A 23,352-nucleotide genomic window follows, 5' to 3' on the forward strand; every position below is an offset into this window, starting at 1 on the left:
CTTGACCGAGAGCAAAACACTAGGTAAAACAAACATATGAGTAGGAAATTGCATAGGAAGCGATTAGGACCATAGCCCCACTCATTTACGTGCGCATGAGATCTGGAATATGACCCACTTCACGTCTGTTATCCAACATGTCAGTGCCCAAAACGTGGGTGGCGTGCGAATCCGGTATATATAACTCGAAAGGATGCTCATAGGTCCTCTCTGTTATGCTTATGTGAGTCGTTTTATAGTCATATTGTTTGTTTTGGATCCAATTAAATCCGTTTTCAAGCTGTATTGATCCATTCTCTATGTTGAATATGAAAATGCATTCTATTACTTATATATATATATATATATATATATATATATATATATATATATATATATATATATATATATATATATATATATATATATATATATATATATATATATATATATATATATATCATTTTCAAATATTTATTTTGATCCAACATGATGTGAGTAGCGTTTTCCACAATGTTTCTCAACAAAATATGAAATGCGTGCTCAGAGCTAAAAGTAAGGCTAGAAAAATATAATTTGAATTTCAAATACTGAAATGCAAATCAAGAAATAAAGAGAAATAAAAAAAAGAAAAAAAATTAACAGAACAGGGGACTTCAAATGAAATTGGATAATCTTGTCAGAAGAGACTGTAAGTCAGTAATATCGATAGCATTGGAAAGAAAATAGTATGCTAATATGAAATTCATGATCAGATGCTCTGTAAGTTGCATCATCATATTTTGTTTGCTCAGTGAAATTATCATCGACATGAAACAGCACCAACTGCAACAGTTAGGAAATTTCATCATTTGTAAGAAATCTCAGAAAATAACAGAGATATAACAATAACAAAGCTATCCCTTCACACAATATTAATAAATATAACTGCAATAATATTACACCAACCACGTATAACATATTCTAATTAATTTAGCGCGCGCACACACACACATCCATATTCGAGATATGTCAGAAGAACACATTACTAGTCATTATAAGATATCATATCTGCTGTCTGCACTTGTGTCGTTTTCATCATGGCTTAAAACATTTTGAAGGCAATCCACACAAAGTTGAAATTTCCAGGAAATGTGACTCTGATGTGCTTGTGTTTGCATAAGGCTCACTCTTCATCTGTTTGTTCCATAAGTTCCATAGATGATCATCTCCCATTGCCGGATGATCAATGCCATATTTTTGTAAGCACTCCTTGGATCTCTCCAAACTTCCAAAGCGAGTTCTCCTTGATCTCCCTGACAAGTTTTGGGTCGATAATATTTTCTAACTCACCTTTTCGCTGCCACATGAGCACCCACTCTGTGAGGTTAAGTTGTTTTTCTCTCAAGGCTTTGGTCAATCACGGGGCTTGCACAAAGCACCTCGAAAAGCAGAACTCCAAATGAATATACATCGAACTTGTCAGTTAGCTATTGGGTCTGAAGTACTCTGGGTCGAGATAACCAAAACTACCTCTGACTGTTGTGCTGACGTGGATCTCTCCTATACAGCGCCCTAGTTTTGAGATGATGAAATCTGCCACTTTGGCTATGTACCTTTTTCCTAAAAGAATGTTAGTTGACTTCATATCACAATGTATGATATTTCGCGATGGCCCTGTGTGGAGGTCACTACTAGAATCTGCACTTTTTCTAAATGTAAGTTTAGCTTTTTCTAAGGGTAAGAGAGGCCGTCAGAAATAAAATGGTGTTTTCTGACGCACTTCTGACACACTTAAAATTTCTAACGGTAGGCCGACGAAAATTGTTGCGGATGGAAAAGCCCTGTTGTCCGCCCTTGGAAATGTCTCATGTCTGCCCTCAGAAATACTTTTGGATGAGTCATGACCCACCAAACAAATCAAATACTATTTTTTATTGATGGCCCTTGGAAATAGTTTACCCCATGCCCTTGGAAATGTTTTGGAAGTTGTAACACATTATTTCCATGAGCTACCCTTGGAAATGTTTTGGTTATTATGTTTATTTTATTTTATAATGAAGGCCCACGAAAATACTTGGCTACTATATCCTTGAAAATGTTTCATTGATACAGTTAATATTATTTTATAGCTATACTAACTATTTTCATGAGGCTACCGTTAGAAATGTTTAGCTCCTGGAGACAGAAGTATTTCTATATATTGAGATCTCTCTTTGAATGTTGAACAAAACTAAATCACAACAATAAGCAATATTTAATTGAGAAATTTAAAATGAAACATTTAATTGAAATCTCAAGTATAATTTATTGTGTTTATTCATTTATTTAATGATTTTTGCTAATTGTTTTTAATTATAACTGTTAGTGTATCGTTAAGAATTTTGGCAACAACATTTTTGCAATTGGTTAGCTCTTCACATTTTTACTAGCCACAAACATTCAATTAACTTGAAATATAATTCCAAAATGATATACCTCATTAATCAACAAAATAATTTATATAACACATCCTAATTAATAAGAAAAGTACTTGAATTAGATAGTGGTTTAGTAATATCATCACTATTGCTAACAATAATAAAAGACCTTTGAAAAGATACTGGGTCTTCAAGCAAACAATGCTTATAAGAAGGAAATTAACAAAAAATGATATGTATCTCATTGAGATATTTAAAATGAAATATTTAATTGAAAACATAATTTTTGCTCTTTGGACTTAGCCAATCTATTTAATTTAGATACAAAATATTTTGACAAATGCAAGCAATAGATAATATCTCCCTTTGTATGATTCTTGTGTAAACACCAGTTACAAACCAAAAAAGAGAGGAAATAGACCAGATTGATAATAAAGTAAAAAGAAGATAATAAATGGTATACAAGCAACAAGAGGAAATGGTAGAATTGTGAAGTTCATTATAGGCATTGGGTAGAATTATTAAGTTGACAATATTGATGATCCCCTACTCACAATGGACACACCCGAAAAATTTAGCTTAATTGGTATGTGCTATGCTGGTAAATTGAAGAATAATTTATAGAAATTTTGGCAAGTGATGGTAGTTTTTACATTGAAATTTTTTATGTCAAATGTGGCATAATTAAGGTCAAGTATAGATTTGATTGTCATTTGGAGTAATTGTAACCTAAATCCTGGCAATATACTTCATCAAGTCAAATCCTTGTTTAAAACTTAATTTGAGTAGGAATATAAAAAAGTAAACCTTGACTCAAGCAAACATGAGGCTCTATTGACTCCTTGTATCCAGCATATATAGCTTTAAGCACAACTATACTCTCCAATTTACCTTTTCAAAAGAAATTATAGTTCTTTTAAAATAAGACTACAAATCCATTACGGTTTCTATGACAATGGATAGCATCTCCACTTGGAACCCAAAATTCTGTATAGTTTTGTCTGTATGTATCAGTTTGACTGACTAAACCAGTAGCATAACAAGGAAATTTTGAGACCATTTGATTTAAATGAAAGAGCGACTTTGTTACTAAATTTTTTTGAATTTTTCCGGTATGTAAGTTAAAAAAAAAATTCTTAAAAAAGAGCAAACCTCTATATTGAACATTGTTAATGACCAGTGTAGGCAAAATATCAGCTTCGATTTGTTTGTTGTAGTTCTATTCGACTGTTGATTGCTCACGTGAAAATGAACGATTCACAGTTTTTTTGTTAAATATGAATTGACAAATAATTGTAAAAGTCTATAAAATGGACAATTATAAGTATGATTTGGCCATAGAAGATGTAAATAATTTAATTTAATTTTTTAGAATTTTTTTCAAATTATTTGTTATACATACATTATCTAATTAGTAAATAAAATTCAGAGCCGTTCGATAGGTAATGAGTAGTCTTGATGTCTTTATTTTAGATGTTGTGGGTAGGGATTCTCTATTCTCCGAGGTAACATAATATTTCTATTTAGATCTGACCCTAAGTAATGTTCAAGATCCTTTAATATTCGTGCGTAATAATGATCAGACGACTCTGATCTAAACACAAAAGTCATGTTACCTCAGAGTTCTTGAATTCTCCCATTGCAAAATAAATAAATTTCTTCTATTTTCTCTCTGGACCAAGCTACTCTTCCTAGAAAACCAAGGTTGAGCGGCAAAACTCGAAATTTTTCGCTTTCCTCCTTCAACTCCCTCTCAAAATTTCACTTTTCTAACCTAGGTGTTCCCCCGTTCCTTCAACTCCACTGCTACCCATTCCCCCTTTCCTCCGCCTTTTCACCTCTTCCAAGCGCACAAATCGCATGTCTCCTCCTTCGCCGCTACTCCACCACCTCCTCCGTCGCACCCTCACCCCTAACCACCACCTCGTCACACCCTAAACCCTAGTGAAGCCCTCAGCCACTACTCCACCACTAAAACGCGAGCTAGAGCTAGCTGCTCCGCGAACCCAGCCGTACGCTCTTATCTCTGGCGCGATTCAGATCTAGAGGAAGTTAGATCGATTTACTTCTTTGCTGGGGAAGACTCTCAGGTTATTTTTTTCATTTCTTTGCATTTCAAGCAATAGGTTTCAACTGTGATTTTCCATTAATTGGGTCGAAATTTGGGATTTGAGCTAGGGTTTCTTCAATTGTGCAACCTTGCCAAATTTTGAGACCAGCCGTACCTTGAGTCCATGGCATAGGGGAAAACCTCTGATGCATTGTCAAAATTAACTGACCTAGCATCCGAGACTGCATGTCAGCTCAACCTTGACAGGTGAGACCCACACTTCTTGATTTATGTTTGAATTTGAATTAGCACCATAAAAACTTACCTTAGAAAAGGAATACTGATAAAAGAAAAAGGGAAAGTATTAAAATAGTTAAAAGGCAATATGATATGATGCTTGAGCTCTCTAAACATACTGGTATTTGATTTGACTAGTACAATCTATCACGTGTATATAAAACTTGGTTGGTGTTTTATATTTCATGAGATGATTTCGTTTCTGAAATCTAGAAGGGGTAAATATGATATTACAATTTTAAGAGGAAATGTGTAATTTCAAGATTTTTGAGGGGTATATATAAAATTATCCCTTTTTAATATTGGAATTGCGTCTTCGGTGGTTGGAAGTTTGAACCAGATAACACACATGCAATCTACGAATGTTTTTTTTTAGCAAACTAGTACCTGAACCTAAGTGGTATAAGAAATAATATATTCTCATATGGTGAGAACTTGTTTGTTTTTTCTCGGGTGAGTACATGAAATATTTACTTAATTAATGTTATTTTTATATTATATTATGAATGTAATAGGAGTTGTTAGGTTTGCAATAGAAGAAAGAATAGGGAATGTCAGCACTGGACTTACTGACGAAGCGGTTGCTAAGCGCATGATGCAGCACAAGTTACACTTCTTACAACCCTCACATTTTCATGGAAGACGTTTTTCCATTTTCCAGGTATAATTTTTATTATTTGGAAGGGCCTTTTTGAAAAAACAATCCTCCCTGTCAGGTGCACAACTTTTTTGTATTGCTCAAAACCAAAATTTATAATAACAAAATATGTGATAAAGACTATTAAATGATAATTGATAATTGATATCAGGATATTAGTTGTTATACAGCAACTAAAAAATTAAGAATGAATCTTATTAAGTGGGACCCAATGTCATTCTCTATACCCTTCTCTATTTAAATTTCCTATATATTTTCAGGTTTTATAAGTTAGACAATGGAGATTTCCCACAACAGGTACTGAGTAGAAAATGGCAACAAAAAAAAAAAAAAACTGAAACATCGGATAAATGATGAAGAAAATATTACAAAACAGTAACTAGGACTAATTAATGTGCTGAATTGATAGACACCCTTGTAGTACATATAGGTCAACATAGCAGTTAATTATAAGATACTAAACAGTTGGGCATTCACAACTAACACAACCTAAAATGAATACCCTTTTCTTTGCTATGAGTGCCAATAAGGTCACCAACACTGCCCAAGTCAACATGGTACCCTAATTTTTTTTAATCTTTTTATTATTAGGTTTCAGTTTTGCCTTGCCTAGTAGAGCGTTGTGGCATTTTAGTAATTTTTTGTAACTAATCAATCCTCATGGAACAGAACCCAATTAAATTCCCCTAAATTCTCCAAGCAAGCTCCAAATGACCTAATTTTTTTTTTATTTGTTTTCTTCGTAAGTTCTTCAAATTAGACCAGGCTAGTATAGGAAAATTAGGTTACAACTAACCCTAGTTTGGCTTCTGTGAAACCTTGGTTCTTCAAATTGTGTTTGAACTAGGTATTTAAGTGTAATTTTAATCAAATAGTTAGATATATAATTAGATATATGATTTATTTAAATTGGCAGATGGAAGAAGGGATGGAAGAGTTAAAGAAGGAAATAGACAATGCAAAATTTCAGTTGAATGAGCTACGCAAGAATATAGGTTGTGAAAATCAGCAGGTAATTAACATATTATATTTCTTTTTAGTAATTATTATTCAGTTTGATCCCCATTAATATTAAAATTGACCCAATTAAGCATTTATGAGGTGTATAACATTGTTCTGCTTCCCATTAATATAGTATCCATCAGGGACTCGCTTGCTTCGACGCACTCAGCGCCAAGCTGCTTGAACGGGCCGGGTTCGGGTTTTGTTTTACCAGCGGTAAGTGTTTTCTCTTGTCTTGTTCAGTTATTTGATACTGTTACAATCTATAAAACAAAGCAGAATTGCATATTGTAATAGTGAAGAGAGAGAAATCATGGTACTATGGGTATAATATATTATAATATATGGACCAAAACACTGGTTTATTTCACACCTAGTAGGTGTTTGTTGAATTGATTGAGTGAAGAACTTTGTATGTTGGCCTGATTCATAGCAATAACATGTTGTTTCTTTTCCATGTGATATAAATAGAGTAATGATTCTCCTATACAGCAAAATCTTGGATTCCAAGCACTCTTAAGTTAAGCTAATATGAGATTAGATGACATACCCACAAATGAAGCTGCACAGGGCCAATGGCGCGTGCATTCTGCCTACAATGGGAACCATCCCCTGTAGTGCATAAAGAGTGCACCTTTTAGGGCTTATTATTATAATAGAAGTTCTAACAAATAAAAGAACTTGGGATAAGTTATTTTGTGAATTTTGGGTAATTAGGGGTGTGTATATTTTGGTATATGGTTACAACTGCAATATGGTATATTTTGGTTAACTGGTGTGCATATTTTGGTATAGTTAAAAATGCAAGTGCATTCCTTTCGATGTATGAACACTTTATATGTTATGTTAATGCTTATTAAATGTTAAATGCTTTCCTTATATCTCATTATAAATGAGTTTCTGTTTATATGTTTTTGTTTATATGTTTCAATGGGTATTAGTACCTGGTTGGTACAGGGAGGATTGTACCTGATTGGTACAGAGAGGATTGTAGATGAGAGTATGTGTACAATGTCATTCAAGCTATTTCCGTGGGTATATCCACAAAAAATGAAAACAATTTGCAACTAGGGAAATGCTACAGTGGGCCCCACACACTGCCCTTGAAAATGCTACAGTGGGACCACAGACGTTGCCCTCAGAAATACTACTGTGGGTCCCATATATGATGCCCTTGGAAATAACCTGTTGGGACCCACACACTTTGCCCTCAGAAATACTATGCTGGGTCCCACATGAGATAACCTTGGAAATAACTTGTTGGTACCCACACGTCTTGCCCTCAAAAATAATATAGTGGGACCCACGCACTTTGCTCTCAGAAATAATAAAGTCATGGGCTTGATGCCAAAGTATTTCTGACGGGGGCTCACGGAAAAAGTCAGAAAGTAGTATTTCCAAAGGTAACCGATGGAAAAAGTCAGGAAAATGGTATTTCCATCAAGGGTATTTTTGACGGTAGTATTTCTGAGGGTAGCGCACGGAAATGACGCTTTTTGGGCTTTTTCCAAAAGTACGCCGATGGAAAAAGCCATATTTTAACCCTCAGAAAAAGTGCAGATTCTAGTAGTGGGTATTGTAGGCCCTTCTCTGTGCTGATGTAAATCTCCAGCCTTTGCTTCTATGAGGGAGATGGCAAGTCTGTGCCATACAAATAGTTCCATAAAGGGCCTTTCTCCATATACTCATAGACAAGTATCATCTCGGAGTGCTCATCACAATAACCAATCAAGGATACAAGATGACAGTGGTGTATATTGGAGAAAACTTCAATCTCTGTCTTAAATTCAGGGAGGCCTTGGTTGGCTTGGAATGAGGCTCGTGTTACAGCAACAATAGTTTTATTATGCAATCTTCCCTTAAAAACTTTCCTAAAACCACCTACCCTGATTAAGCCCCTTTCATCAAAATTATTTGTTGAAGTTTTGATTTCAGAAAAGGCAATGAGCCTCGAATTATTTGTAAGTCAGCAGGTCTAAGGTTATTTGTTAGTGCCAAATAATCCATGAGACTGCTGCCATAGTGCCATGTTCATTTATTTGTAAGACAGTAGGTCTCATTATGTCATCTGTTATTATCAGAAGACCCAAGTCATTTGCTACGGTATCATTTAGCAGAGAGCTGTTAATAAATATGATATTATAAATTGGATAGATTTGTGAATTTTTGAAACTTAGAAGGGTAAATATGATACTATAAATATTAGAGAGAAAAATACATAGTTTTGAGATTTTTGACAGGTATGCATGAATTTTCTCATTTATAAATGACATATAACGAACTAAATGAATCAATAAGTGATTATATAAAAGAGATTTTATTTTTTTGAATAAAGTGGGAATACCACCAGTTTCATTACGAAACTCAAATGTTCATACAAAAGCAGAGAAATACAATCTCTATATTGTATACAAGAAATTAATAACAATACTTCATGATAATCTTTTATCATTTGCTGTTTTCATTTAAATGGTAACAAATGATATACAACTCATCAAAATTATATCAAGTAATTAAAATCACTACTAGAATAATCTTTTTTTGCATGCCCAGCACCAGTTTTTTGCATGGTTGAGACGGCTCATGCAAAAGAAATGATGTTTGTTGACTTTTTAAACTTGTTGCATGCGAATCCCCATGTAACAGGTATCGCATGCAATTGTGTGAAGTGCAACCATGTAACTATATGATGTTCAGCCATGCAAATAAGTTTTGAAGGTTGGATATTATAATTAATTCGAGGTCTATGCAACAACTCAACTCCATGACCATGGAACTACTTAAAAACTTAGTAGATATTATATTTAATTAAAGGTCAATGCAACTACTTAACCCCATAGCCATGCAACTACTTAACTCTATGTTTATATTATATTTTATTGAAGATCCATATAAATAGTCCACTACCATTCGCATGCAAATAGTCTGGACTAAAAGTTCTAAACAATTGCATGGGATTTGCCATGCAATAGTTTATTTCCTAGAGACAGATTCATTTTTTTTTATTTGATATCTCATTTTCTATGAAGCTTGTAATTAAAATTCACAACAACATGAAGTTCAACGATTTTTTTTTTCAGAAAAGGAAAATGATAATACAAATAACATAGCATTATTTATTGATTATTATTTCATAAAATACAAATATTTATTTTTATATTAAATAAGTTGTATTAAGTGAGATCGGTGTATTTTACGAATTTCATTAAATTGGCTTCTAGACATTACATTTATTGCTTAGTTGAATCAAAATTGAATTGGAATAATTGAATCTGGAAATTGGGTTTTAATGAAGACACAACGTAGTATTTAGCAAGCTATGCACGTGGATTATGTTAATATATTCAAAACAGGTAAAGCTATGAAGTGTAAAATTTCCAAAATAACTATGACCCACGCATATTATATAACCATAAGCCGTCAAACTGAAGTATGGTATATAAAACCAAACTAGATTATCACATATAACCATAAACCACCAACCTGTACCAGTCTAACGGTACCGATCAATGTAAATTCAGGAGTTTATGTTGCATATAATTAGAAATCTTGAACCATACACAATTCAAACCACAAATAACTCATACCAGAAGCAACAGAAAAGGGGTACCAGCTAGTTGCTGGTACCATTATATAACTGAGTATACAAAAGATTAAATAACTGAGTATACCATAAAATCTTGCCTAAGATTAAAAACTCACATATTTGACCGTTTGACTTAATACTAAATAAATTCGAAAAGTTATAAATTTTGCATGGAAACGCACAAGTAATGAAGTAGATTGGTTTGAACGGTTTGGATTCACCGTTTGAAGTCGATTCGATAGGTTTTAGAGTTGGTGTTATATAAGTTGAAATGACACTGATGTTATACCAAACTCAAGATTAATTGCTTTGGTAATTTCATTCTCAAATTTATGCAACGACTAGTACTGTGTGGTACCAAAACCCGTTATACTAAATGATAGCACAATATCATAATGTTATCTATTATTTTGATATAATTAAGAATTATTTAAACGACACAATCATGAAAGTAATATTACCAAATTCACAGAATTTACAAAGTACACCCTCAGCCTTAATAAGTATACGATCTGGTCCCTCAATTTAATAAATTTATGTATGGGTCCTGTCATCACATATCTGTACCAGTTGGTAAATGTCCCTGGTATAACACCTAATAGTAAAAACTGACAAACAAAACAAGGTTAAAATAACTAAAAGAAACATAATATGAATTTTAAGCATTTTGCATTTGCAAGATAACTGTATATTCTGTTTGAACAACTTTTAGCCCCTTATTTTCCCTCTGCCTTTTATTTTCTTGATGCTTATTAGAATAGTTGAAGATCCCGGGCCGAAATGAGGCTTTTGGATGAAGTCCAGAACAATTGAAACATGATTTCACATTTGAGGTTAACTATGCTAACTTTTTGTCTTAGTTCAGAATTGCTAAAAGATTGAATAGGGCTTAATTGCACATGATCAGTCTCTCAACCTAATTACTGGTAATTTACCTATTATACAGCCAGAACCTGAAATAATTTGGTTAACACCAGCCAGAAACCCACAAAATAGGCTAATCCAATTCAAGCTAGCTGGTTCATAACCCTAGATTGACAATCTTATTGCACCATACCTGATTCTCATCGAAATCATCATCCACTAAACTGCTCCCTGTGGGAACATGAAAATCATCCATGTACTTGCTGGTTTGCGCATACCACAGCCGAATAACCTGTAGAAAAGTATTCATGAGAATTTTATTTTAATCATATAAAAACAGTACAGAGAGAACTGGAGGTTAGGTGTTTAGTTTTTGAAGTAAAAATGGGCAAGAAGACAACTTCATACAGAGAGAACTTCTTTGAAGCAAATTGTCATACAGGTGGTGGGTTTATATTATTAATTCACTATTAGTTCACCGTTTTGATCATAATATTACATGTGTAAACATAATTGAGTCTTAAAACACCATTTCCATGAAACTAGAACACCAGATAGTAGATTAACCTTTGATTTCAGCCATTTTTTTCACAGCTTATACCGGTCAACCTTTAACCGATCAACCTTATCACAACTTTTACTTAATCCAGCTTGATTTAAAAGCAAAAGGCAAACAAAAAGAGTGATCAAAATATAAGCAAACTTAACATTTAATTTTGCAATTCCAAGCAAGGAAGAACAACACGCATGCACACTTCCGGCGGGACTTGATTGTGTGCATGGATCGGGACAGAGAGCGTCGGGGAAAAGCGATCGGGATTGGCAGTGGAGAAGGAGCGCAGGAGGTTTTTCCCTCCTGGACAAAATTTTCATCTCCCTCCCACTTTGACCCTTAGCAATTTGGATCTTATAAAGTAACTCAAATTGTGAGATTAGATCCGGACCATGTGATCTTTTCTGGCACGAATGTTAAAGATATATGTGCATTCACCTCGGACCGGATTCTCATCGGACAGTCCAAATCTAAACTCACAATTTAAGTTACTATAGAGAAATTGGACCCAGACAAAACAAACCTAGGTCTTATCCCCTCGGCAAATTACCCTCCCTTCCAGCCGCCTTGTTCTTTCAATTTTCTTTTTCACCCCAATCCCTTTTCTCCCTCCCTCCCTATCTGTCTCTCTCCGCCTCGCCAAGCCTACACGCCCCTTTATAGTCCTAGTTTTCGAAACCCTAGATCTAAAGTGCGAAACGTAAATAAGAAGAGCAGCGACAGCAAGTCGGCTCAGGCAGTGCGCATTCAGGCGAAACCACGGAAGGCGGGCGGGCCGGTGGCTCAGGCGGGACGGGGTACGGCTGCCGCCACTCAACCTTGTATACTGGCAAGAGGTAACCTTCCAACATGGGTAGTATATTCTAGTCTCTATTTGGTTCAAAGATTTATAGGCTAATATAGTTCCAGAGAAGGTGCTGAAGACAAGGTGTATGACGGATCTTTTAGCTTTGCCTTGCCATAATCTAAAGTGCGAAAAGTCATGACTAGAGACATGGGTACTTTTGATTTCTATAGCGTTCATGCATCTGACTAATGATCCATGAAATTTGTGTCTTTGTAATTTCTATGGTTATTCAATGTTGTGATATTAAGATCGGTGAAATCAGGATTAATGACACAACTAGGCAGTAATAGAAAGCCGAGGATTGGTCGACATTTAATTGTACAGAACCATTCAGTACCTGTATGGCAGTATGAATACCAACTTTAGAAAGCTTCTTTTGCAAAACACTAGCTAGTTGAACTAAATCAAGTAAAGTGGATTTAGGTCATTGATTCCCAATATACATGAACTTAACATAGTAATTTTTGATTAGTTAGTATGGACATATTAAAAATAGTTGTTTGATTGGATTAGCCTTGTACTAGTTGAGTTGCTTCTTAAACTACTTAAGAAAAATGGTGCATGTTAATTGCAAAATTGATATATTTTAGGTAGTTGTAGATTTGGAAAGAGGTTGGAGGTAATTTGCAACAGCGCATTACCTAACCGAGTTTTAATTTTGGTGCATTTAGGTATATCGCACTTGAATTTTTTTAATAATTTAGATGACACCTTACTATTGCGTCAGGTACTACAAATGAAGAGGAAAGCGCTGTCATTGGTGGGTTACAATATCCCCATTCCAACAATAAATATATTTCTCAGGTTATTTAATTATAACCTAATGCTACTTATTTTTATTTTATGAGCTACTTTTAAAATGTATTTTAGATTAAAGAAGTAGAAGAAAAATCAAATTATACAAGTTTTTCAGTATTTCATTATCATTCATACACATACTTCACTGCAAAATAATACAAATATAGACTAATACAACAAACTCTTCAGGTGCATCTTGATTTATTGCGCCGTTTATCTCTTCTGCACAGACATCCTTCCTCTATGGGTCTTCAAAAAAGAAAATAGAATAGTAAGTGAATAGTTGAAAGACATGATACCAATATGTATTTATTATGAAATTGTGAGATCATTGGTTGAATGTTATAAAGATTAACATAATCAGCAAAAAATGAATTTATTATGAGATTTCTTTGCTCTTGGTTTTCTTTACTAAAATTAACTTTAATTTTTTCTGTGTCAGCTCATGATAGTGCAAAAGGACTTGCAAAAGCAAATAAGCTCAATAGTTACTGCCCCAATAACGAAGGAAGGCAAGAGGGTGGAGGCTCAATAGTTACTGCACCAGTTGTTGAGAAGACCATTTCTTCTACAGTTGCTGAGTCAATTCAGGTCTGTCATAGCTCTCTGTCATTATGTTGGTAGTAAGAAATGATATTTAAGAATCAAGCATTGTTTTTGGACTTTAGTTGTTCTTCTTTTCTAAATAAAATTTGTTCAAACTTAATTTAATCAGTAATTGTAGCAATTCTTATGAGTAGTTACCTGAAAGTAAGTGTTTAAAAGTTTGGTTCAATATTGTAGTCCAATGCCTAAAAATTTGGTTCTCCTTGTGGTATGGTGATGGAATTAAATTGTAGTGATTCTTGTGAGTAGTTATCTGAAAGTAAGTGTGTTTAAAAAGTTGGTATGGTGATTGACTTAAATTGTACTTAACACAATAGTGTAGTTTACTTATTTGTTTGCTTTTTTTTTCCCTTCTCTATAAATGGCGATACTGGACTCAGGTACATAAGCTGAGATCAATTTGTCCTAAATAAATATCTATCTAATGCAGTTTTTCTCTTTTATTCCAGAAAGGAGTAGGTGACGAATCTGTTGGATAAATCTATTGGGTCCAAGCTAGAATGATATATTGCAAGACAACTACAATATCAGTTTCAATCTAGCAGCAAAAAAGCTCTCCAGGTTCTGTTCTATTGAAATAAATTAACCCCCTCATTTGGTATTGGTTTTCCTAGTTTTGACTTGGTGATATATATATATATATATATATATATATATATATATATATATATATATAGGATTTGGCTAATATGCTATGGGTAGCTAAGAGGCCTCCCGTGCTACGGCTCAATATTCGACTTTTCAAAATCCTAACGGTCGATCCGAACCGTTCATATTGTTCTCCATATTAATATGTGTTTGGAGACCAAATTTTACATTTTTTGGAAATTTTTTACTATTTTTTTAGATTTATTGAATATCGCTGTTTTTTATGGTCCAGATTTGTCTGAAAAACAGCAATTTTCAATAAATCTAAAAAAATAGTAAAAAATTTCCAAAAAATGTAAAATTTGGTCTCCAAACACATATTAATATGGATAACAAGATGAACGATTCAGATCGACCGTTAGGATTTTGAAAAGTCGAATATTGAGCCGTAGCACGGGAGGCCTCTTAGCTACCCATAGCACCGTAGCCAAGTCCTATATATATATATATATATATATATATAGAGGAGGGATCAAGTTACAACACTTGAAAGTTACAACAAAGTTACAACATCAATTTTTTTCATTTTGAAAGTCCAAATCGTCGATCCAAACCGTTAGATATTCAATCTATATTAAAATGTGCTTGGAGACCAAATTTTACATTTTTTGAAATTTTTTGCTATTTATTAAGATGGGTACAAAATTGCTGTTTTTTAATGGTGCAGAATTTTAATAAAAACAGCGATTTTGTACCCATCTTAATAAATAGCAAAAAAATTTCAAAAAATGTAAAATTTGGTCTCCAAGCACATTTTAATATAGATTGAAAATCTAACGGTTTGGATCGACGATTTGGACTTTCAAAATGAAAAAAATTGACGTTGTAACTTTGTTGTAACTTTCAAGTGTTGTAACTTGATCCCTCCTCATATATATATATATATATATATATAGAGAGATAGGCTAATGTGCTTCCATAAGCACTTGGCCCGAAGTGCTGCCACCCCATTTTCGATTTTTCAAAATCCAAAAAGTCGATCCGAACCGTTCATCTTGTTCTCCATATTAATATCTGCTTGGAGACCAAATTTTACATTTTTTGGAATTTTTTTGCTATTTATTAAGCCACTTTGAAAATCGCTGATCCAACGGTGGTTTGCCAAACAGTAAAATCAGGGGTTCACCGTTGGATCAGCGATTTTCAAAGTGGCTTAATAAATAGCAAAAAAATTCCAAAAAATGTAAAATTTGGTCTCCAAGCAGATATTAATATGGAGAACAAGATGAACGGTTCGGATCGACCGTTTGGATTTTGAAAAATCGAAAATGGGGTGGCAGCACTTCGGGCCAAGTGCTTATGGAAGCACATTAGCCTATCTCTCTCTCTCTCTCTCTATATATATATATATATATATATATATATATATATATATAGAGTGGCTATGCTCAAATTGATTTTTCCTGGGCTGTGGAGAAATAAACTTTTAAACCGTTCGATTTCTTTAAAATTCGCGCAGATCAGATTGATCAGATCTGAAAATTTTCGGAAAAAATTGAAATTCGGTGAATCACTTAACTGGACATGTCCAGTAAAGACCTCTACGCGCGCTCTCTCACGACGCGAATTTCTCTCCTGATCGCCCTCATCTCGCTCCTCTCCTCTCTCGACGCACACCGCACCGCTACTTCAAAACCCTAACGAGCCTCTTCTCCTCTCACTGCACCGCTGCCCTCCTCTCGCTCTTCTCTCCTGATCGCCCTTCTCTCCGACCACATCAGACCGCACCTTGAAATAACACCAAATTCTAAAATCGCACCAAAAAAACTTATCTCTCAGAAAGGTCGCACCTTGATCCCGAGCAGAAGAGGTATGATGTGAGCTTATTGTAATTATTGACATCAATTGACCTGAATCTTGCAAGCGTTGTAAATGACATTACAACGTCATCAGTTTAAATTCTTAGGCTAGGAGGTATCTCATTTTATAATCTATCCAAAGCTGTGAAGCACCATAGGCTCATTTTCTATTTGTGCATGTTTTATAGAATAAAATTAGAATATTTTTCTTTCAATTAGTGAGAAATAAAAGCCATATTGTACAGATAAGTTATTTTTCTTTCAACTAGTGAGAAATAAAAACCTTATTTGGTTCTGGCCTTTCTGATGAACAAAAAGATTCTTACTTGTGAGATCAGAATTCTATGATTTTGTAGAGGTTAATTTCAGAATTCTATGATTTTTCTAGTAAATATAGATAACAATTCAAATTGTAGTGTTTTATTAATCTAATTTATAACCATTATATTCTTTTGTAGATAAATGGATGATTTGGAAGTAGATGAAATAGAAGATATGGTAATAGATGGAAAAGCAGAGGAAAGTATCGAGCCTCAAGTAGGGATGGAGTTTGCTAGTGAAAAACATGTTTACAATTTTTACAACACGTACGGATACATTACTGGATTTAGTATCCGTAAGCAATCAAGGTACATAAATACAAAAGGGATAAAAACGAATTTGCGAATGGTTTGTTCGAAAGAAGGGAAATCCAGAAAAAAAAGAAAGCAAATGGAGGAGACGATTGGTGGGTTAATTGAAAAGACACCCGAAAAGGAAAGATCGATGCAGAGAAGTGAGTGCAAAGCTTATTGTCAGTTTCGAATGCATAAGGATGGCGTTTGGAGGATAACGAGCCTCCACAAAGATCATAATCATCAGTTAGTGCCAAACACTCCCTCGAAAAAGAGACATTTAAAATCTCATAAATATATTTCAATGGAAAATAGGACTCGAATCGAGTTGTTGAGTCAGCAAAATATTAGTGCCAACCAAATGAGAGAAATCATTGCGGATGAGTCCGGGGGTAAAGAGAACCTTCATTTCAGCAAAAAAGATGTTAATAATCACATTACAAGGGTGAAGAAGAGACTAGCTGGTGTTGATGTGAATGCGATGTTGGACTTCTTTAGGCGTAGGCAACAAATAGATGCTGATTTTTTCTTTGAAGTCGAACCCGATGAAGATAATGTTGCCAAAAACATATTTTGGGTAGATGGTCGTTCAAGGAGAGCATATCTAGAGTTTGGAGATGTCATTATATTTGACACGACCTACAATACCAACAAGTACAGAATGCCTTTTGCTCCATTTGTTGGTGTTAACCATCACCAACAATCGGTATTCTTCGGTTGTGCTCTAGTTAGAGATGAGAAGAAGACAACATTTGGTTGGTTGTTCAAAACATGGTTGAGAGTAATGGGTGGAAAGAAACCAAAGACTATCTTTACTGATCAAGATCCGGCAATGAAAGCGGCAATTGAGGTGGTATTTAGAGGAGATACTGTGCATAGAGTTTGCATATGGCATGTGTTGAGAAAGGCGCGTGATCATTTGGGGGTTTTATACGGAAATATTGAAGGATTTAGAGATGAATTTATCGCGGTTATTGATTTTAGTTGGACAATTGCAGATTTTGAAACAAATTGGCATGCTACACTTAAGAAATATAAGATGGATGAGAATTGCCACTTGGAGCTTATGTTTAAAAAACGTGACGAATGGGCACCGGCATATTTTCGTGAGTCATTTTGTGCAGGCATGAGTACTACACAGAGATCAGAAAGTATGAATGCGGCGACAAAGATTTGGTTTGGAGCTAATACCTCATTGTATGATTTTGCAACAAGATTCCAGAAAATGGTAGAAAGGGTTTATGAGAGAGAGAGTGATGAGGATTTTCGAACAATGAATGAGATCCCACCACTATTGTCGGGTGATGCAGTAGAGGTTGAAGCGCGAAAAGTTTACACTCGAAGCATTTGTAAACTTTTAAAGGGCAAAATAAAGAAGACTATTGCACTTCGGGTTCGTGAGGTCGAGAGAGAAAAACTCTATGAGGTACGTCCGGCAATATTGAAATCTAACAAGTACGGTTGGTTCAAACCAAATCGCATGGTACGCATCAATCTAGCCAATGCAAAGGCTGATTGCGAGTGCAAAGGCTTTTCGTATCAAGGAGTTTTATGTTCTCATGCACTTTTGGTGATGCGACATGTGGGGATGGAGCCATTTTTGCCAAAACATTACATTCTCAATAGATGGACCCGTGATGCTAATGCAAACGCAAAGGTATTAATGATCGTTGCTTTGAAGGGAATGACCTACATTCTGTCAAGCGTAATGCGCTAAGTAAGCGAATTGATACAATCATGAGCATGCCTAATGTGCTTACTACGGCATATGATTTAGCTTGTGAGCATTTGGATGATCTCATTGAGGTTTTAAAAGGAGGAGTCCATGGCGAAGATGATGAAGATGAACCAAAACTGAAAGTTGTAAAGAAAGAGGATGATATGAAATTCAGCGATCCACCCGTTTCGCAATGTAAGGGCAGTAGAAAACCTACTCGATTTAAGGCTCCAGCCGACGTAAGAGATGCCAAGAAGATGAGAACTTGTAGCTATTGTCATAAAAAAGAGGGTCATAACATGAGAAAATGTCCAAAGGTAAACGATTGTTTAATTATTTGTGATCTTTTTTTTTTTTCTTTAATCATTTGTGATTGTTGAGATGATACTATTATCTTATTTTTCTCATTGTAGAAAGAAGAGGATGAAAAGGCAAGTAAAGGAGAAGAGACAATTTCCATACAAGATGACAAGCGAAAAAGAAGAGAACCCATCTCCGTACAAGATGCGAGTGAAGATGAATCTGAATTTATGAGTGAAGATGATGAAGATGATGTGCATGGCGAAGATCAAAGTGGATCTGAATCTGATGCAATTTATGGGGATGAAGAAGACCTCTTTTGAGGGCATAGCATTAAAATTTAATATTAAGTGATTTTAAGAAACAATGGGGTTCATTTTGTAAAAGACGCAATACCCTATCTGGTGCAGTTTTTGTGCAGTTTTTGTGAAGTTTTTGAGTAAACAGTGAAAAAAAAGTGCTAACTGTTAAATGATATAGACAATAGAAATGAACAATTATATGATATACGATATATTTGTGGTTATTTCTTATAACATGTTATGTCCTTTGTTGATTTTTGTTGATTTTTTGATTCAATACGTGTCTATGTTTGTGACTGTTTTTTGCTATTTTTATTTTCTTAGGGGTTGTTTTGTAATTTTTTACTGGAACACTTGTACCAGTGACGGTACTAGAGCATAGATGGATGCCAATAATGTATCCAAGAATTATTTTGGAAAAGATACTTTGTTGTAATCAAAATTAAATTTATATCATTCCTATTTGCTTATTATTTCTTATAATTGTGTGCAGGTTTAGGATAAACTCCGAATGCTTATTATTTCTCATAATTGCTTATTATTTTGGATGCCAATTTTTGTATGATGCCCAACTTCCTTCTCAAAGTAGTCTTTAATATTCACCATAACATATTATTCTGGATAAACTCCGAATGCACATTTTTTCACTCAATCACAGTAATAAGATGACACCAGAACAAAAACAAAGGAAATACGAAGGGGCTGCTAGTACAGTGATACCTCAAAAATAGCACCAAAGTAAAAATAAACATAAAAGTGTGTTTGGAAAATGAATTTAGTTAAACCCTTTATACAGTAATAAGATGACACTCTTATGAGTCCACCACCAAACGTTTTCTATTTATAATAATTTTTAACTATTTCTAATCATAGTCCAAAGTTCATAAAATAAAAATGAAACTGTTGTCAGAAAAATGCATGTTATTTTACAAATAACACCTCACAAAATTACCCTTTTGACATACAACCTGAATAAATATCTGAAATTTTATGGGTGAATAAGCCATGTTACAACATAAATTCCCACTTTTCTGGAATATAATCCAAAGGTAATCATTGAACTCATAGCACAATATAGTTTTGTGCTGTGCAGTAAGAAAAGTAAAATTGAGAACTCAAGCATAGTGCAGACTAACAGGAACAATTTTAAAAGAAAAACATAATTAAAGTCATTACAATTACATCAATTTTTAATCAACATCTAACTAAAATCATTACAATCACATGTCATTTAATACATTACATGCTATTTAAAATAAATAAAAACCTAATTAAAAAACCGATTAGAATGTGCGGTTGTCACAATAGTTTTGCACAACATCTCCGGCAAATAGGGTTTGACATCTCCTGCACAAGCACAATACATTAGTTATAAATAACCTACAATAACGTTACTAGTATTGCTGTTAGGAAAGCTAAAGGTATCAACAATTTTAGGCATTAATGGTGCCTTTTCTAGTCAAGCGAGTTGTTGAGACCATAGAATTAACTAACCTCAAATTATATTCAAATAAGGCACTACACCCTTGACTTTCCAACACGGTTTGCAAATCAGGGAATCTATCAACTTCTTGTAACTAAATAGACACATTATTTATACTTCTCAGTTCTCAAAATTACACCCTTCATATAATCTGTTTAAATTCAACACTCAAGTACTTCCTCTAGACCATCACCATGTGAGGCTTTAAGCATTATTAGTTGAGACCATATATAATATTAACTAACCTCAAATTAATACGTAGAAATTGGCAAAAATTGTAGCCCCCTTTGTTATTAATTTTAATTCCCAATTCAGAGACTTAGGGGCTGTAGTTTTCTCATGGACGCGAGGTGACTGGAGTCGTGATTTAGGGTTAGGAGCAAGTCTGAGTCGGTCGGAGAGAAGGGCGAAGACAGGAGGAGGCGGGGTTAGGGTTTTGAATAGAGGTGCAGCGGTGCGGTGCGCGTCGAGAGAGGAGAGCAGCAGGAGGAGGTGCGATCGTGAGAGAGAGAGAGAGAGAAGGAGAGAGCGCTCAGGGGGCTTTACTGGACATGTCCAGTTAAGTGATTCACCGAATTTCAATTTTTTTCGAAAATTTTCAGATCTGATCAATCTGATCTGAGCGAATTTTAAAGAAATCGAACGGTTTAAAAGTTTATTTCTCCACAGCCCAGAAAAAATCAATTTGAGCATAGCCACTCTCTCTCTCTCTCTCTCTCTCTATATATATATATATATAACACTAGAGGTTATATGTCAGCCACAATCGATCTGAACCATTCAACATGATCTCCGAATCAAATTTTACATTTTGTTAAATTGAGTGTATGATTTCTGATTTTTATTTTCTAGGCAGCAATATGGTCAATGAAAATTGGCTGGACTCTGAAAGGCCTGTGCTTCATATCTATCACGAGCTTATAAAGGTGGTCATTGGGGGCGAGTTTATTTTTTTAATGCTTGAATGGTGGGTATATTTTGGTTGGTAATATTAAGGGTAAAGCATTTTGGTAATATTTTGAGTATATTTTTGCAAACTCAGTGGGAGTTTGTTTTATTTTGTTAATGCCTGAAAGGTGGATATATTTTGGTTATATATAGAAGTTACTCTTCTTATCTTGGTAGTTGTTTGAAAGGTGTTATTTTACTGTCTTTATAATGTTGAAAAAAATGTATGATGATTAGTCTTTTGGTTATATATCAAAGTTTGTTACTCTTCTTATCTTGTTAGTTGTTTTTTATGTATGTACTATTCTCTGTGTTTTATGTATACACTACTAGAATAATCATTTTTTGCATGCCCAGCACTAGTTTGTTGCATGGTAGAGACGGCTCATGCAAAAGAAATGACGTTTGTTGACTTTTTAAACTTGTTGCATGCGAATTCCCATGTAACAGGTATCGCATGCAATTGTGTAAAGTGCAACCATGCAACTGTGTGATGTTCAGCCATGCAAATAAGTTTTGAAGGTCAGATATTATAATTAATTCGAGGTCCATGCAACAACTCAACTCCATGGCCATGCAACTACTTAAAAACTTAGTAGATATTATATTTAATTAAAGGTCCATGCAACTACTTAATCCCATGGTCATGCAACTGCTTAATCCCATGTTTATATTATATTTTATTGAAGGTCCATGTAAATAGTCCACTATCATTCGCATGTAAATAGTCTGAACTAAAAGTTCCAAACAATTGCATGAGATTAGCCATGCAATAGTTTATTTACTGGAGACAGATTCATTTCTGTTTATTTGATATCTCCTTTTCAATGAAGCTTTTAAGTAAAATTCACAATAGCACGAATAATAATAGTATATAAGAATTTAATATTTTGATAACTTAAAATTCTTGCATTTAGAACAAATATTTCAAAATAATGGAGAAACAAAAATAATAGTACAAAATATGTGACAACACACATACAACTTTTGATTCATCAATATTAAAACTCTTGATCGGAAGCATCGAAGCCATAGAAATCAAAATCAAATTTGATTGTAAAAAAATTACAAAAATTTAAATAAAATACTACAACACATTGCAATTTGACTGACTATAAAAAACTACAAATTGCATCAGTTTTCAATATTGAAAACTGGTATGACTAATGCATTAAATTTGTTGTAATTCTAAGGAGAATTACAAGACTCTGTAATATTTTATCTCCACCATCAATGAGATTTTATTATTGAAATTAAAAGAATATTTATATTGCTCCTTTCTTTCTTCCTGCGCTGCCTCTCTCTTGCCCATATTTTCACATTTTATACAAGCGTTATCAGTTGGTTTCTCACAAAAGTAAGCTTTTATATAAAAGAATAAAAACTATGTCGAAGATTTGAGTGGCCTGAGTTCAATCTACATATTGTCATTCTCTTTATCCTCTCAATTTTGATGCTTAAGCTCTGAAATTGGAAGAAAATTAGCAAAATAAGTTGATAAATGATACCAGTATATACATTACTCAGATACATTACTAAGTACCAGTATATACATTACTCAGATACTTGATGCCTCAAACAGAACCCTCTTGCAAATCAGACCAGAAACCAGTGAAAAAGTCATAAATTAACCAAATACTTGCATAGATGGATATAAGACATTACCAAGAACTCACAGAAACAAACCTCACATTTTTGTGATTTTTATACAATTAATTAAGGACTTTCAAAAATCAGATTTCAAAAATTCCAGCAACTGGTACAATGGGTGATTGGTACCCAAAACTGAATAGTACAAAATTACTAGTTTGACCCAGTTAGAAAATTCAGAAAACTTTGAGATTAATCTAGGTGATAGTACATGATGTTCTAAGAATTTTGGTACCAAGAACTCCTGATTTG

General features: G+C 34.1%; 2 protein-coding genes, 2 long non-coding RNA genes and 1 pseudogene across 6 annotated transcripts; 4 read left to right on the forward strand and 1 right to left on the reverse strand.

Moving 5' to 3' along the window:
- Window positions 1-1,056: 1,056 nt before the first annotated feature.
- LOC144551844 (putative receptor-like protein kinase At5g24010) lies at window positions 1,057-12,239 on the reverse strand (annotated as a pseudogene).
- LOC144551983 (uncharacterized) lies at window positions 4,078-7,266 on the forward strand. 3 transcript variants are annotated; one of them, XR_013510907.1, is made up of 6 exons: window positions 4,078-4,468; window positions 4,557-4,695; window positions 5,241-5,386; window positions 6,300-6,395; window positions 6,519-6,601; window positions 6,857-7,266. It is a non-coding gene; the product is annotated as an uncharacterized LOC144551983 (long non-coding RNA). The 3 variants fall into 3 exon arrangements; XR_013510906.1 differs by having other exon boundaries at window positions 4,078-4,695; XR_013510908.1 differs by having other exon boundaries at window positions 4,078-4,695; window positions 6,878-7,266.
- Window positions 12,240-13,193: 954 nt separating the features above from the next.
- LOC144551374 (uncharacterized) lies at window positions 13,194-16,073 on the forward strand. The gene is made up of 4 exons (XR_013510812.1): window positions 13,194-13,304; window positions 13,476-13,624; window positions 14,089-14,200; window positions 15,747-16,073. It is a non-coding gene; the product is annotated as an uncharacterized LOC144551374 (long non-coding RNA).
- A 465-nt stretch (window positions 16,074-16,538) lies between these two features.
- On the forward strand, window positions 16,539-18,733 carry LOC144551371 (protein FAR1-RELATED SEQUENCE 5-like). Its single transcript, XM_078299316.1, has one exon. It carries the CDS (start codon window positions 16,549-16,551, stop codon window positions 18,415-18,417), a length of 1,869 nt encoding a protein of 622 aa, XP_078155442.1. The 5' UTR covers window positions 16,539-16,548; the 3' UTR covers window positions 18,418-18,733.
- On the forward strand, window positions 18,438-19,128 carry LOC144551373 (uncharacterized). The gene is made up of 2 exons (XM_078299318.1): window positions 18,438-18,734; window positions 18,831-19,128. The coding sequence occupies exons 1-2, from the start codon at window positions 18,438-18,440 to the stop codon at window positions 19,038-19,040; spliced, it is 507 nt and encodes a 168-aa protein (XP_078155444.1). The 3' UTR covers window positions 19,041-19,128.
- Window positions 19,129-23,352: the final 4,224 nt, after the last annotated feature.

Source organism: Carex rostrata, chromosome 3 (assembly GCF_964058835.1).
Source record: "Carex rostrata chromosome 3, lpCarRost1.2, whole genome shotgun sequence".
Taxonomy (NCBI): domain Eukaryota; kingdom Viridiplantae; phylum Streptophyta; class Magnoliopsida; order Poales; family Cyperaceae; genus Carex; species Carex rostrata.

Bases quoted from the DNA above. Each gene is read 5' to 3' on its own strand.
- LOC144551371 (XM_078299316.1), top strand. From the start codon at position 16,549: ATGGATGATTTGGAAGTAGATGAAATAGAAGATATGGTAATAGATGGA.
- LOC144551373 (XM_078299318.1), top strand. From the start codon at position 18,438: ATGAGCATGCCTAATGTGCTTACTACGGCATATGATTTAGCTTGTGAG. The intron at 18,735-18,830 runs GTAAACGATTGT...TTCTCATTGTAG, and splicing joins ACATGAGAAAATGTCCAAAG to AAAGAAGAGGATGAAAAGGC.